Here is a 16285-nt window from a genome sequence, read left to right on the forward strand (position 1 = left end):
ATTTAATGTCGCATAGTAGATCCTCAGTTATCATTTATTAGCTTTGCATTGGAAATCACAAAATCCCCACTTGTACTTTGTCTAACCCACCCTCCTCCACACACACACACACACACACACACACACACACACACACATATTATCTCTCTCTCTCTCTCTCTCTCTCTCTCTGTATATATATATATATATATGGATATGTGTGTGTGTATGTATACACATATATTAGTATATGTTCTGTCCTCCTGCTCAATTTTCTTGTCAGAGCATTTTAAAACCTCATATTAAGTGCTGCTTGAGCACCTCTCTCTGAGGGCACTGTTTTTTTCTAAGTATCATATTTGTTGGAAATAGGGTCACTTGAGTTTTTTTTTTTTTTTAATTTTTTTTTCAACGTTTATTTATTTTTGGGACAGAGAGAGACAGAGCATGAACGGGGGAGGGGCAGAGAGAGAGGGAGACACAGAATCGGAAACAGGCTCCAGGCTCCGAGCCATCAGCCCAGAGCCTGACGCGGGGCTCGAACTCCCGGACCGCGAGATCGTGACCTGGCTGAAGTTGGACGCTTAACCGACTGCGCCACCCAGGCGCCCGAGTTTTTAGTGGTTTATGGATCAGCAGATAATAGCACTATAAAATTCCAGCCCATTGTCATTCTGATGAAAGGGGGATTGCATGCTCTTACTTTATTTGCAATAAAATCACCAAATGTCAAATGCATATGTAAAGAACTGTGGCCAGAGCCCCTCACCCCTTCCCTCCATCCAGAGTGATCTGGTAGACTGAGGTCACATCCCAGACTATGGGACTGGTGGGTACACATTGCCATCTGTCAGGATAATCCTGGTGTCCAAAAAGCCGTGAAAGAAGCCATAGAATTTTTTCAACCAGGACACAGATGCCCACAGACTCACACAGTGTTAGTTCATAAGGGGACGTTCTTTAACACTTTAGATACAGAGAGATGATACTTTCTTTAAGGCTCTCTACTTTTGGCTTATGTGGGTTCCCAGAAAGACTTGGAATATTATCTCTGCATTTCAGGGACAAGACTGGAAGTAGGAATGGAGAGGATGCCTAATGGATTGTTCTCTCTAACAGGCAGAATGCTTGAAAGCAGAGGCTGGCCTAAAGGCCGCGTGTTTTCTCATCATTAGCAGTGTCAGTTTGGTACGTGGTAAGTCTTCTGTGAAAGTTCTTTTTTAACTTGTGACTTGAACTCTTCTTAATAAAGCTAGTTGTGGAAACTAAGCCACCTGCGGTGCATAAGCAGAGTCATACCACTAATTAATGCAAGAGTCAGGACTAGGACCCAGGACCCATCCCTCTTGTTTCTCTGCATAATTGACAGTGAGGAGCCCTTAGGCACTACGGGATCTGTTTGAGTAGCTGAAGCTCCTGACGCTTCCAGGTCCCTGAAGACGAGTGCAGGTGAAGCTCTAGTCTGATGGATGATAGCAAGCCAGTCATTTTTTCCTGCCAGAAGCAAAGATGACACAGGGAAGTGATCTTGTGAAAGGACAATTGATTCTGTTGTGAGACCAAGATGGCAGAGACCCATTCAAGTCTAATTTCTGAAGGTGGGTTCAGTATTTAAGCAGTGGATTTTGAGGAGAGCCACAGGGCTCACAGTGACGTGTGTCTAGACCCACTCTTGGAAGAGAGGGCATCCTTTGGATGGCTTTTAGCCCTGCTGAACAATCTAGTTTGCACATGAAGATGTGTGTAAAATAAAGCATTAACATCTCATATTTGCATCACACTTCACTGTTATGAAGCTTTTCCATGAATAGTGTCTAATTTGATCCTTACGGCAGCCTATGAAGTAAATGTTTGCAATCCTATCTTACTGATGAGGATACTGGGATCCACAGTAAATTATCTAAGGGGCACACAATTAAAGAGTGACCAACAGCAAACTAGAACAGAGATTGACTGTGTCCTTGGGATAGGTTCTTTCTACTTCTCGGCAGTTGCCATATGCATATATGTGTTTATTGTGTAATAGTGCTGGACTGTGGACATAAGCTTGGAGTCCTGGTCCAAAATGGGAGACGAAAAGGGAAAAAAAAAACCTAAATAGTACAGATCAGGATAGACAGTTCTCAGGGTTCTAAGAGAAGTACAGATACCTGCTTAGAGTTTTTAGAAAAGGTATCATTTACTTTTAGCCAGCGACAAGATAAGAGAGAATCAGGAAAGTCTGCAGAATGGGGATAAAGTTGTGGGGAACTGTCGATTTACTTCCTTTCCCTGGTAGCCAGTTTAGCCCCAAGTTGGGTGACTTTGAGAAGCATCTGTATCTTATAAATTGAGGATTGATCTGGGAATTAGGGTTCGGGCTCTCCCTTCCCCAGTTAAATTTTTTACTATCTGTAGCAGGATTTCCAATGGAACTCTAAGATGTATAATGCATAAAAAAGGGGTTCAGGGTTAAACAGCTTTGGTTAATGCTGTGCTGAAACAAGTCAACCAGGATATTTACTTGGCAGATGACCAGAGTCTTTAAAATGCTAATGTGTATACTGAATCTCCACGAAAGAACTTTGGGACGTGTCACTCTTCAAAATCATTTGGCCACATGGTCCTTTGGCAGAATGCACGTTATGGGATATGACAGTTTGATAGTTTCCATTATGTACTTTGGTGTGATTATACAGTATGACCATATACTTGTTCTCGTCTCTACTTTTTTCTTGTGTGTAAGTCTGACTTGCCTCCCAAACTGTTAGATCCATGATCATAAGAACTGTATGTTTATTTCTCTATACCTCACAGTTTCTATTAAAGTATATGAAATAGGGGTTCAATAAATCTTGATTTGAACAAAATTTGATTCTGTAGATGCAGAAGCAAGAGCGTACAGTCTTTATGGAGAAATCAATGGAAACTTGGCCACAGCTTTGTTACCTGTGGCCTCTCTAACAGTTTGTACGTGATGTCTTTCTCTTGTGAGCCTCAAAGGCAGCATCCTGATATTCAGGCCATCCCTTTGAATTAGAGGTTATTAGTGGCAGTGTTCTTATATGACATTTAAAGGGAGAAAACCTCGGATGGCTAAGAAGCTTTTCTATGCTGGAAAAAGTAATTAATTTCCTAACCTGGAGGTTACTGGATCTGAGCCTATAAGGTGTCATGACTGTTTTGTGTCTGTGATAGCTGTAATGTCACCTACTTCCCTACTTGAACTCCAGATGGCATCATATTTCCCCAGGGAGCTGCTCCCTCCTCTCTCCTCTCACACACTGTAAAATGCCTTTGGTTTAGCACTGTGCTTCAAGACTGTAAGCTCCAGGAGGACAGGGGCATTTTCCTTCCCTCCTCCGCCCTCAGAGTGTGTCCAGAGCTTGATAAATATTTGTTGAGTGACTTAGAAGGAATCTTAGGTACATTCTCATAAATATTCTTCTCCACCGCAGCCATAAAACTCCCTGAAATGATTCCCTGTCATATTCGGTGTTGGATGTTAAGCTGGTTTCTTGATTTAAAAGGTTATAGTGTTACCCTGTAGTTTTCTCTAACCTCTCCGTGTTGTTTAAACCACTCTAACTTCAATCAAGTGAAAGTTTTTCCGTAATATTTTGAAGAAGCATAACATATTAACAGTAAAATACACAAATACTAAGTGTACACATTGATGAATTGTTACAAATGCATCATTATGAAACCATCACCTGACTAAAAGATAGAATATTACCAGATCTTAGAAGATGTATTCTTGCCTGTCTCCATCAATATTGCCAAAAGTAATCCAGGTTCTGATGTGAAGTAAGTAATTTATGCTGTTCCTTTTTGAGGAAGTGTTCTCCACTGCTTCAGATTCTTTCAAATTTAAACAAGCAAAATAAAAATTTCAGCTTATTTCACATAAACCCAGCAGCATAACACATTATATTAAATCTCTGTCCACATGTCACATCATTTGGTCCTCTGTAACCACCTCATGAGATAGTCATGGCGGAGGGTTTTACTTCCATTTAAAAAAAAAAAAATGGGGTATTGAAAGACTAGAGAAGGAAAACGCCCTGGACCATAATCTCCCCAAGTTCAACTCGATTGTGGAGGGTATCATAAGAATCTTAGCTTTTCCATAAGGTACAGAGGCTGGATTTACAACTATTGTCAATCAGAGGACCGTCTTCTCTGAAATATTTAGGGAATAGAGCACTACACTTGGACCTGGTACAGCAAGTTTTGCCCAATGGTCAATGGTCAACTTGAACTAAGTCACTCGGGCTCTTCTTCTTTTAACTAATATTAATGATAACTCCCATTGGTCAACTGCTCCACATTTTCTCAAGTTTTTCACGTTTGTTATCTACTTTAATAAGAGATAATGATAATCAGTATTTGCTGAAAGCTTCCTATGTGCCTGGACAGTGCTAACTCCTCTACAGGAATTATCAACTACACTCCTCCCAACAGACTGATGAGGTAAGTATTGTCACCCCCACCATGCAAACTCCTGCCTCAGTCTCCCTGTGTACGTGGTTAATACTTAACCATCAAATTGTCCACCCACTAGGAAATGTAACACACTTTTCATTCTCATTAAGAAGCGTCCATGAACATCTAGCATGTCAGTCTTAACTTAGTCATCAAGATAGTGATCAGCTTATGACTCTTAAGTGGTTGTTATGAATCTTTATCTCCTCCTCTCTCAGGCTATTCAAGGTCAAACAATCAAACTTAGAACTCCAACTGTAGTGTGCTTCTTAAGGTTTCTTTCACCTTCATCTCACTGAAAACCTAGTTCTAGTTCTCTCTCATGAAGGATGAGACTGATGATATTTCTTCCCTCACTCCACAGAGCATGTTGCTGTTCAAAATATTAAAGAACAAAAGGATATCAATCTGTTCACATTCTATTCCAAGCTTCTAAAGGTGGCAGGTGGTATATTATATATGTCCTCTCAGAGTTCCCAACACTCTGAAGCTCTTTCGTAACAAAGGGGAAGGTAATATCTAAGAGGAGTGTGCCAATGTTTTCTGGAGTGAACTTTGACTCTGCTGTTATATCAAGGTTAGCGACACTGGCTTATGCTGAAAGTGGGGATGTTTCATTGATCTTTCTATGTATTTCTACTGCTGGACTTTTCTGGAACATTCAGTACTTAACAACAGGACAGTGTTATTTTCAAAGTAAATTTTGAAAATAGAAACCATATTTAGGTTAAAACAGCTTTCATTTATTTAACCTGTCTACAAGGGTTCACAAATCATTTGCAGAACTGTTAAAAAGGAAGACTCATGCTACTTAAAAAGATAAATTTTTAATTAACATACAATAAGATTGACTTTTAAAAGTACAACTCTATGAATTGTATAGACTCATTTAATCACTGACCCAGTCAGGACACAGACTCTTCTATCATCCCAAAGACACTACTGTGCTATCCCTTTATAGTTAACACCTGCCCACTACTTCTAGCCCCTGATCTGTTCTCTGTCACTCTCGTTTTGTCTTTTCAGGTATGTCATTTAGATGGAACTGGACAGTTGGTAACCTATTGAGACTGCCTTTTTTCTCTTAACATAATACCTTTGGCATTCATCCAAGTTGTTGTTATGGACAGCTCGTTGCTTTGTCTTGCTGAAGAGTAGGCTATTTTTTCCAGTATACCAGTTTGTTTATGCATTTGCCTGTTGAAGGGCATTTGAGTTGTGTCCAGTTTTTGACAATTAATAACAGAGCTGCCGTAAACACTCATGTACAGGTTTTTGTGTCAACATAAGTTTCCAGTTCTCTTGGGTAAATACCCAGGAGTGGGGATGCTGCATCCTATGGCAAGTGTATGTTTGACTTTCTAAGAAGTGGCCATGTGATTTTCCAGAGAGGCAGTGCTATTGTGTAGTCACCGCAGTAGGACGGTTTCAGTTGCTCTGTATTCTGTTTAGCACTCAGCATTGCCAGTATTTCTTACTTTAGTGATTCTGAAAGGTATGTAGTGGTATCTAATTTTGTGCTTTTAATTTTCATTTCCCTTATGGCTGATGATGTTGAACATCCTTTCCTGTGTTAATTTACCTCCTGAATATCCTTTTCAGTAAATGTCTCTTTTACTTTTGACTTTTGACATTTAAAACTGGGTTGTTTAGATGGATAAAGAAAACGTTGTGTATACACACAACCCCATGCACAGAAGGAGATTTTACCGTTCACAACATGGATGGACCTAGAGGATATTATGCTAAGCATTTAAGTCAGACGAAAAAAGGCAGATACCAAATGACTTCACTTATATGTGGAATCTTAAAAAACCAACAGACAAATAAAGAACAGAAATAGACTTATAAATACAGAGAACAAATGTGATTACGTGTGGTTACTATAGGTGATGGGCAATGGGTAAAACAGGTGAAGGTGATTAAGAGGCACAGACTTCAAGTTGTAAAATTAGTCATACGGATGAAAAGTACAGTATATGTATAGTCAATATTGTAATAGCTTTGTATGGTGACAGATGATAACTGTACCATGGTGAACATTTTGTAATGTATGTAATTGTCAAATCACCATGTTGTATCCCTGAAACTAATATTATATTTTGTCAACTGTACTTCAATTTTTTAAAAAGTTGGGATGCTTATACTGTGATTCCTACAACTTTATTCTTTGTTTTCAAAATGTTTGTCAAAATTCAAGGCATTTCTCTTTCCATATACGTTTTAAAATCAGCTTGTCCATATCTATAAACAAATCTTGCTAAGATTTTTTATTGGAATTTTATTACATATGTCGATTAATGTGGGGGGAGAATTGACATCTTTCTATGCGGAGTCTTTCAATCCATAAATATGGTATGTCTCTTGCATTATTTTCTATTGCCACTAATAAATTACCAGAAACGTGGTGGCTTAAAACAACATCCATGTATTACATCACAGTTTCTGTGAATCGGTTCAGGTACAATATTCTCTGCCTAGTGTCTTACGTGGCTAAAGTTAAAGTGTCACCAAGGTTATGTTCCTTTCTGGAGGCTCTGGAGAAGAGTATGGTTGCAAAGCTGGGAATATTTTTTGAAAGTTTTTATTTAAATTCCAGTGAGTTAACCTAAAATGTAATATTAGTTTCAGGTGTGCACAGTAGTGATTCAACAGTTCCATACATTACCCAGTGCTCATCACAACCAGTGCACTCCATAATACCCATTATCTTTATAACTCATACCTCCATCTCCCTTCTAGTAGCCATCACTTTGTTCTCTACAGTGGAGAGTCTATTTTTTTGCAGCGCTCCCTCTCACTTCCCCCCCTTTGCTCATTTTTTTTTTGCTCCTAAATTCCACATATGAGTGAAAACATATGGTATTTGTCTTTCTCTGACTGACTTACTTCACTTAGCATAATACTCTCTAGCTCCATCCATGTTGCTGCAAATGGCAAGATTTCATTCTTTTTTATGGCTGAATAATATTCCATTGTATATATATACCACATCATTTTTATCCACTTATCTATTGATGGGCACTTGAGCTGCTTCCATAATTTGGCTGTTGTAAATAATGCTGCTGTGGACATCGGGGTGTATGTATCTCTTTGAATTAATATTTTTGTATTCTTCGGGTAAATACCTAGTGGTATGATTGCTGGATTGTAGGATAGTTCTATTTTTAACTTTTTGAGGAACCTCTATGCTGTTTTCCAAGTGGCTGCATCAGTTTGCATTCCTACTGAGTGTAAGAGAGTTCCTCTTTCACCACATCTTCAAGTTGTTGGTAGAATTTTATTTCCCATGTTGAAGGCCCTAGTTACCATTCTCTCGCTGGCTGTCAGGCTATCAGCTGAAAATCTCTCACAGCTGTAGAAGGTCACCTGCAACCAAACAGAAGGTACTGGACAGGTTACTACATTTATCTTTAACACCAAAGTCCTCTCAAGTTCTTTTCTCACTTCACATTTCCATCATTTGTCTGTCTGCTACATCTCTCTGACTTTAACCAGAGAAAGTTCTTTGCTTAAGGGCTGATGTTAACGATTAGATTGAGTCCATGTGGATCATCTAGTATAATCTCCATATTTTGAAGTCCATAACGTTAATTATGTTTGCAGAGTTCTTTTGGCTAAGTAGGGCAACAAAACAGATTCCAGGGATTTAGGGCATGAGGCCATTTTGCCAACCATGTATTTCTATTTATTTAGGTCATCTTTGATTTCTTTTATCAATATTTTATATATTTCAGCATACAGACCTTTTTACATATCGGTTAGACTTTTTGCTCAGCATTTTTTTTAGTTATTATAACAAGTCTTTTTATTTATTTATTTTTAAATTCTTTTAATGTTTTTTTTTTTTATTTTATATTTGAGAGAGAGAGAATGAGAACACAAGCAGGGGAGGGGCAGAGAAACAGAGACAGAATCTGAAGTAGGCTCCAGGCTCCTGGAGAAAGCCTGATGTGGGGCTCGAAGTCAGGAGCAGTGATATCATGACCTGAGCCAAAGTCAGATGCTTAACTAACTGAGCCACCCAGGCTCCCCTTATTATAAGGAGTCTTTTAAAAAGTTTTGTTTTCTAGGCACCTGGGTGGCTCAGTCAGTTAAGCGTCCTCTGACTCTTGGTTTCTGCTTTGGTCATGATCTCACGGTTTGGGTTTGTGAGTTCAAGCCCTGCATTGGGCTCCGCACTGTGAATAGGGGTCTGCTGGGTATTCTGTCTCTCTCCCTCTCTTCCTGCCCCATCCCTGCACACACACTTGTGCTCTCTCTCTTTCAAACTAAATAAATAAACTTAAAAAAGTTTTGTTTACCGTTGTTATTGCTAGTATATATAATTTTTTCATGTTAATTACGTATGCTGTGACTTCTTTTTTTGTAATAAATTCTTTAGGGTTTTCTATGTTGAAAATTACATCATCTGTGACTAGCCTTACTGTCCTAGTTAAGACTTCCAGGATGATGGTGAATAGTACTAATAATGAATATCCTTGTCTTGCTGCTGATGTGAGTGGAAAAGTATTTGGTTTTCAACATTAGATGTTATGTTAGCTGTAGGTTTTTTATAGATACTCTTTATTGGTTTGAGGAGGTTCCCTTCTATTCTTAGTTTGCTAAGGACTTTTATCATGAATGGATACTGAATTTTGTCAAATGTTCTTCTTGCGTCAATTAAGATAATCATGTGGTATACTTTTTTGGCCTTTTAAAATACTGAAACCGGTGTTGCATTCCTGGGTTGAACTCTGCTTGGTTGTGGGATATCTGTAGATTTGTTTACTTATATCATCTGTGGCAGAATTTCGAATCAGAGTAATATTGTGTCATAAAATGAACTGGTAATTGTTTTGTCTTTTATTTTCTGGAAGAGATTATCTAGAAGAGATGATATTTATTCTTCAAATGTTTGGTCAGATTCACCAGTGAAATCATCTGGAGCTTGGAAATTTCTTTTTTGTAAGGTTTCTAATAGCAAATTTAATTAAAAAAAATAATGATAGGACCAATAACATTGTACATTTCATTTTGGATGAGCTTTGGTAGTTTGTGGGCTTTGAAATATTGGTCCATTTCATCAAAATTGTGTAATATGTGACTAGAGTATTTAGTATTCCCTTAATTACCAGTTTCCCCTTTATTACCATTTTAATGCCCCATGATCATTAGTGATGTAGCCTCTTTTATTTCTGATATTAGTGATATGTGTCTTTTTTTTTCCATTGGTTTACCTGGTTAGAGGTTTACCAAGTTTTTTATTGTTGTTGTTCTTTTCAAAAAACCAACTTTTGGGTTCATTTTTTTTTCTCTTTAAAATTTTTTCATCTCTACTTTTCATCATTTCCTTCATTTTGCTTGCTTGTATTTTTCTCCTCTTATTCTAGGTTCTTAAGGTAGATGATTAGCTTATTGACTTCAAATTTTTCTTCTTTTCTAATGTAAACCTTTTAATACTATAAATTATTTTCTAAATGCTGCATTAGCTGCATCCCACTCGTTTTGGTATGTTGTATTTTCATTTTTGTTCAGTTTAAGAATTTTCTAATAGTCTTCTTTTTGACCCATGAATTATTTAGACACACGATTGACCCTTGAATAACATGGTTTTGAATTGTGCAGATCCACTTATACACAGATTTTTTTTTCAATAAACGTACTACATTTCTGTCAATGTATTTTCTGTTTCTTATGATTTTCTTAATAACATTTTCTTTTCTCTAGCTTATTCTATTGTAAGAATATTGTATATAACATATATAGCATACAAAATATGTGTTAACCAACTCTTTGTATTAATGGTAAGCCTTCCTGTCAACAGTAGGTTGTTAGTAGTTAAGTTTTTGAGGAACCAAAAGTTATGCATGGATTTTTGACTGTGTGGATGGTCAACACCCCTAACCCTTTCTTGTTCAAGGCTCAGCTGTATATACCTTAATTTCTAAGTGTTCGAATATTATCCTGTCATTTTCTTTTATTGGTTTCTAGTTTAATTCTATAGTTAGAGCATATATGCTCAATTCTTTTAAAGTTGTTAAGGTTTAATTTATAGTTCATAATATAGCTGATCTTGGTAAATTTCCTATGTGTACTTGAAAAGAATGTGCTTTATTTACTTTTTGGAGTCTTCATATAATTGTTTTATGCATTCTTCCCAGGTTTATAGCTGCGTTCGTTAAGAGAAACAAAGTGGGTTTTGCTTACTTCGTTTTACTCATCATTAGAGTTTTCCATGTCACTTTGTTGGTAATTTTATTTACTGGTAAATATTCTTTTCTGAAGTATTCTGCATAAGGGTCCCTTTATGGTTCAAAAACTGCGAACTAGATAAAAGATGGATGATGAAAATAACTTTGATTTCTTAATAAATGCCATTGCTCCCTTTCTGTAAGATGGGATAATTAATAACTTGTCTCATGTCCTTTAAAGGCTTGTTTGTCATATCTTAGGTGAGCATACATGCAAAATCTGCTCAAAGTTTATTAGTAAGTTAGAGAAGTAAGTTAGGTACAGTTACTGAGTTTATCAGTAAGTTATGATCTGGATGGGATCAGGACTTAAGGAAGTGATTTGGCTGCAGGGTTGACCCGGCATGGAGATGACCATCTAGGGTTTGTAGCTTGGTGTTTACGGCCAAGTTTTCAGTGCACAGATCATAGCAAAGGACATCTGTCAACCAGGAATGAAGCAGCTCATGGCAACTCTGTGGTTATGGGAGGCATATCTAGCTTGGAGCAAGACCTTATGGGGGACAGAATTCAGGATTCTGGAAAAGAGTGCTGACAAGCCCCAGGTGGAAGGTCCATGTTCCAACTAGGTAGATGGGCTTCAAAGAGTGGCTAGGATCTGGGTATGGGCTAAATGTGGAATCAGGAAACTGAGTGAGAAATCCAGTCCTGTGGCCTGGTGAAATGTTACAGTGCAGGAAGAAGGCGAAGTGATTCAGGGATAATACCAGCCTTGGGGTAGGAGACCTAGTTTCAGCCTGTCACCTGCTGGCTCTGTGAGAGAATCATTGGTCAGAGCTGACTCAGAGGTAAGGAGATCCTGAAGCTTAGTAAGCCTAGAGAATGCAGGCAATGGAATGATTCATATGCAGGGGTAGATGTTAAAGTGCTGACCACATGTTGACAATCATCATTAATATTATTGCTGATTACATAAAAATAAGTACATGTTTGAAACTTTTTTGCCAGGTGGTATTGGCATCTGAGTTGATATACCAGGGAACAGTGGAATTAAATAGGAGCGAAGTACCAATACCTAAGAGGGGACGTATGAAAATGATTAGACAGTAGGTAAAATGGATAGTGCAGGAAAGGCTGACTGGGAATTTATTTTTGTTGGTTGCAATCATCTGAAGCAAGGGCAGAGTCTGTTAAATGCCATGGCAGTAATCTAAAGCTGGGTTGTAATTCAGACCATGAGAAACTGTGTGTTATTAGGCAGGTTCCTTTGCTTTCTGACAGCTTTTCCATCTCTGAAAATATCCAGCACCCTCTCTCCCCAAGACACAAGAACCAAAAATGTATTACTAGTCACAATAATAAAATTCTGAGGGAGAACGGAAGACGATGTTAAATGAACCAGCCAACCTCCTCCCACTAACCTTGGTACCTTTAGTCTGTCAAACCAGCCTGCACAATCACATTTTCTTTTCAATCTGCTTTATTCTAATTCATCACAGGACAGGACTGACCCTGGATTTGTGTTTGCACACAGGTTATCTTTAGATTGGCTTTACCTTGATGACCTGACTCCTTGCTGCCTCTGAAATAATCCAGTTACTCAAGGGAATATCAATTAAGGCCCTCAGTCACACTAATTAGAATGTCTTCTAAGTGTTGCCCTAGGAATTCAGCAGCTTATAAACAGGCGAATTGGGACAATCCAGAGGTGTGGGCTTTTGGTTTTGTTTTGTTTTGTTTTGTTTTGTTTTGTTTGTTTTTTTATATATAGCCAAAAGCAATTTGAGGGGGAGAGTGCTTTAGCACAGGGAGTATTGAGGCTGAAGTTACTGTGCCCTGAATCTGCAATGAAATATCTGGTTGTTCTCCACTGACAATGATTAATGCAGAATTATTAAATACTTTTATTAATGACTTGGATGAGGACATAGGTGGCATGCTGATCAAGTTCATAGATGACACAAAGCTAGGAGTTAAACAATTACTGTGATGACAGGCTCAGGAGACAAAATGATTTCAAGACAGAATTTAAAGGAAAAAAAAAAAAGAGAGGTTAGAGTGGGAGAGAGCCAAAGCATAAGAGACTCTTAAAAAATGAGAACAAACTGAGGGCTGATGGGGGGTGGGAGGGAGGGGAGGGTGGATGGATATTGAAGAGGGCATCTTTTGGGATGAGCACTGGGTGTTGTATGGAAACCAGTTTGACAATAAATTTCATGTATTTAAAAAATAAATAAATAAATAAATAAATAGACAGAATTTAGTGGCAATACATCCATACATTCTGGCAAGAATGATCTCCAGAAGGCACAATTTGATGATCAAGTCAGTCTTCTAATCAGAAACCTTCATTGATTCCCTATTTTCTGTTTAAATTAAATCCTGAGTCCTTTGCTTGCTATTCAAGGCCTTGCTGGAATCTGATCCTAACACTCCCCGCCTTCCAACAAACTCTTTATCGTTCTTTTACTAATACCCTGTGCTTGAGCCAAACTGAATTATTTACAGACTATTTCCTTTTTATGTTCCATGCTTTTCCTATCTGTGAACATTATTCTCCACTGAGTTTCTTTTCCCCATTTTCCTTCTGCTTCAATTCAGTTCTTGCTCAGTTCAAAAGCTACTTCTTGTATTTAGTCTTCTTTGATTGCTTTGGCTGAAGTAATCTCTTTCTTTGGCTAATCTTCCATAACACTTATCTGTTCCTCTCTATGCTTATCAGTATTTACTTTGTACTGTCATTATTTTTGTGCACATTTTAAGTCTTTGCTAGACCTGCTTAGTGCTCGAACTTGTCTGATAAATCTTTGTATACCTTATAGTGCCTCTGCATGTGTCTTGTTCATAGCTGTGACGTTGTAATGATTTATGTCCTCTACTGGGAAGAAATGCCTTTAGAGGAGGTCCCTGTATTTGTATCACAGAGACTTGTAAACAGAAAGTGCTCAGCACATGTTTTATTGAATAAATTAATGACAGAAGAGTGCCCTAAGTTAACGATATAAGAATTGGAAGGGAATGGTGGTGGCAAGAAAGAAACATTTAATCTCTGGGATAAAAAGGTTGTTTAGGATATAATAAACTCACTTGTGGTTTTTGAACAGTCATGCTAAAGGAGAGAGTACAATATGAACTGGAGATTTGTGGTGATCAGTGATCAAGAGAGGTGACAGGTGTCGGAAACTTGCATTGTCCTTTAAAGTGAGCAGGTACTCTGGACTGCTCAGGCAGTACCAGTTTATACCTTTGTTTTGGTGCCACACTCTTACAGGTGTCTCATTTAAATTTTCTTTTTTTAATGTTTATTCATTTTTGAGAGACAGAGTCAGAGCGTGAGCTGGGGAGGGGCAGAGAGAGAGAGGGAGACACAGAATCTGAAGCAGGCTCCAAGCTCTGAGCTGTCAGCACAGAGCCTGATGCAGGACTCCAACTCACAAACCATGAGATCATGACCTGAGCCGAAGTTGGATGCTTAACTAACGGAGCCACCCAGGTGCCCCCACACGTGTCTCATTAAAAGTGCTATTGTGAAAAAAAAAAAAAGTGCTATTGTGTGGCCACCCTATCAAATACCTCTTACACCTTTTTTTAGATTATTGGGTCCCTATGGTTGTGAACCTTGTGTCATAGGCTATTATTGGCTGGATGTGGCATAATTCCCATCTCTGTCACTTACTAGAAATGAGATCTGGACAAGTTATCAAGACCTCTGTAAGCACCCATAGGTGACTTTCTTGCTATTTCTCCAAATAGTTCTTGCTAGTTGGCTGGTTCAGCTGGTTATCAATAGAAAGGCTAACCATCACAGAAACCCGACTTTACCCTCATCATTTATCTCTTCCAAGGAGAAGAGGAGAGCAGGCACAGCAGGACATGAGGTTTATACATTTCCCCCTGCTATAAAGTCAGAGTGTAGTGGACTATAAACCGAGTTTGAACCCCGGATTTCTAGACTTTCTATTTATCACTAAGAAGGAGAAGTGCCTGGGTCATAAAATATTTCCAGACCACGAGAATGCTAAAGAGATCAAATTTATCTGCCAGAAATGTGACTCCTGATGAAAACATTGAAGAGGAATATTTTTCTTAAGTAGGCAGTTATAGTTGAATAATTAAGAGATTGTTCTAGAGCCAAACTGCTGGAGCTTGACCATTATTCTACCACTTTCTAGGCAAAGGAGGTTGGCTATGTTATTTAAACTTGTATCAGTTTCCTTATCTGTAGTATGGGTGATGAAAGAAAAAAAAAACTATTTTATTGGTTGGTTCCTGCAATTAAATTTGTTAATATTGTAAACGTGTTAGAACAGGTCCCCGTCCATAGTCAGCATGGGGATGCAGTAATTATTAAACTCTTGAGAGTGTGATAAGTACTCTCCATTAACTTTGTATTTATGTTGACAGGATGGGACTTCTGTGGTGTGTAATGAGTCTCTACTTCTATGGGATCCTGCAAAGTGATGCCTCAGGTAAGTGAATGGTTTTTGGCAATCTATTAAGGTACAGATGATCTCTATGGTATAATGTGTCAACTCTCTGAAAAATGAGTTAAGACAAAATAATATTTAAATCCATTGTCTTTTGTGGTACCATAGATTCACAGATATGAAAGAAATAGAATTTTGGTGATGGGAGGACCACTGACACCTTTAGTCTTTAAGGGGCATAGTGTACTTTGGGCAGTGGTCTGGTATGTCTAAATATAGGAATTTTCCATCATATCCAAGCCAACTAGAATCTGGCTTCTTTCCCTTCACCCCAGGTCTTCTGAGACAAGAAATGACAGAGATGGTAGCATGACCCTGTTTTTTAAACTTCAGGACGTAGTGGAAGAGGCCTTGGAGCTAACAGTCCATTGAGACCTTTTAAGAATGATGGGTTCCTGTCATACTGCTTCTATCTGGGAAAGAAAGAATCTATCATTAGGCTCATTTTTTTTTTCCTTTGGGTGTTGCTTCTTTTTTTAAACTTTTTTTTTAATGTTTATTCATTTTTGAGAGACAGAGAATGAGCAGGGGAGGGCCAGAGAGACAGAGGGAGACACAGAATCCAAAGCAGGCTCCAGGCTCTGAGCTGTCAGCACAGAGCCCGACCTGGGGCTCAAATTCATGAGCCACGAGATCACTGCCTAAGCTGAAGTCAGACGCTCAGCCAACTGAACCATCCAGGTGCCCCTGGGTGTTTCTTCTTAAGAGAAGCCAGCCAAAGCTTGTTTGAGTTTGAATAATCAAACTCGGTCATCACGGAACTGGATCATGTGAAATCAGATTCACAAGGGATTCGAAAGTTCATCCTTTCAGGGCTCCTCTCATCTCCAGAATTACTGCTCAGAACGGTTCCATGGTAACTCTACCTAGTAATCATCTCATTGCAGCCCATATGTCTTTGGACTGGCCAAGTTCTTACAAAGCTTTCTAGTATACATGATTGAGATTTGTTTTCATCATTTCCACATTTCTCTGGTTCAACGGCTTGATTTAAGTAGAAAATAGTCAATCCAGTGGTAGTCTAATTTTAATTCAAGGAACCTAGATATCTTCATTTGAAGAAGCTTCTCATGTATAATTCCCCTGAAGACCATGGAGAATACTTTGAATACCATTATTTTAATTCCTCTCCTGTGTGAGAGGTCTTCAGAAATTTTAAAATAGTGATCATATAACCTTGAC

The 16285-nt window shown here is 38.4% G+C and overlaps 1 protein-coding gene across 4 annotated transcripts in view; it reads left to right on the top strand.

Annotated features, from left to right (window-relative positions):
• LOC115524279 (interleukin 1 receptor accessory protein) overlaps nucleotides 1-16285 on the top strand; it is a 136332-nt gene that overhangs the window by 33335 nt on the left and 86712 nt on the right. For all 4 annotated transcript variants that reach the window (XR_003971997.1, XM_030330697.1, XM_030330699.1 and 1 more), the window contains exon 2: nucleotides 15021-15085. Coding sequence is in view for 3 of the 4 variants with exons in the window: in XM_030330697.1 (XP_030186557.1) it covers nucleotides 15022-15085 (64 nt within the window). In the remaining variant the exon portion in view is untranslated. The remainder of the gene's footprint in view (nucleotides 1-15020; nucleotides 15086-16285) is intronic.

The sequence above is a fragment of the Lynx canadensis genome, chromosome C2 (genome assembly GCF_007474595.2).
Source record: "Lynx canadensis isolate LIC74 chromosome C2, mLynCan4.pri.v2, whole genome shotgun sequence".
Classification (NCBI taxonomy): domain Eukaryota; kingdom Metazoa; phylum Chordata; class Mammalia; order Carnivora; family Felidae; genus Lynx; species Lynx canadensis.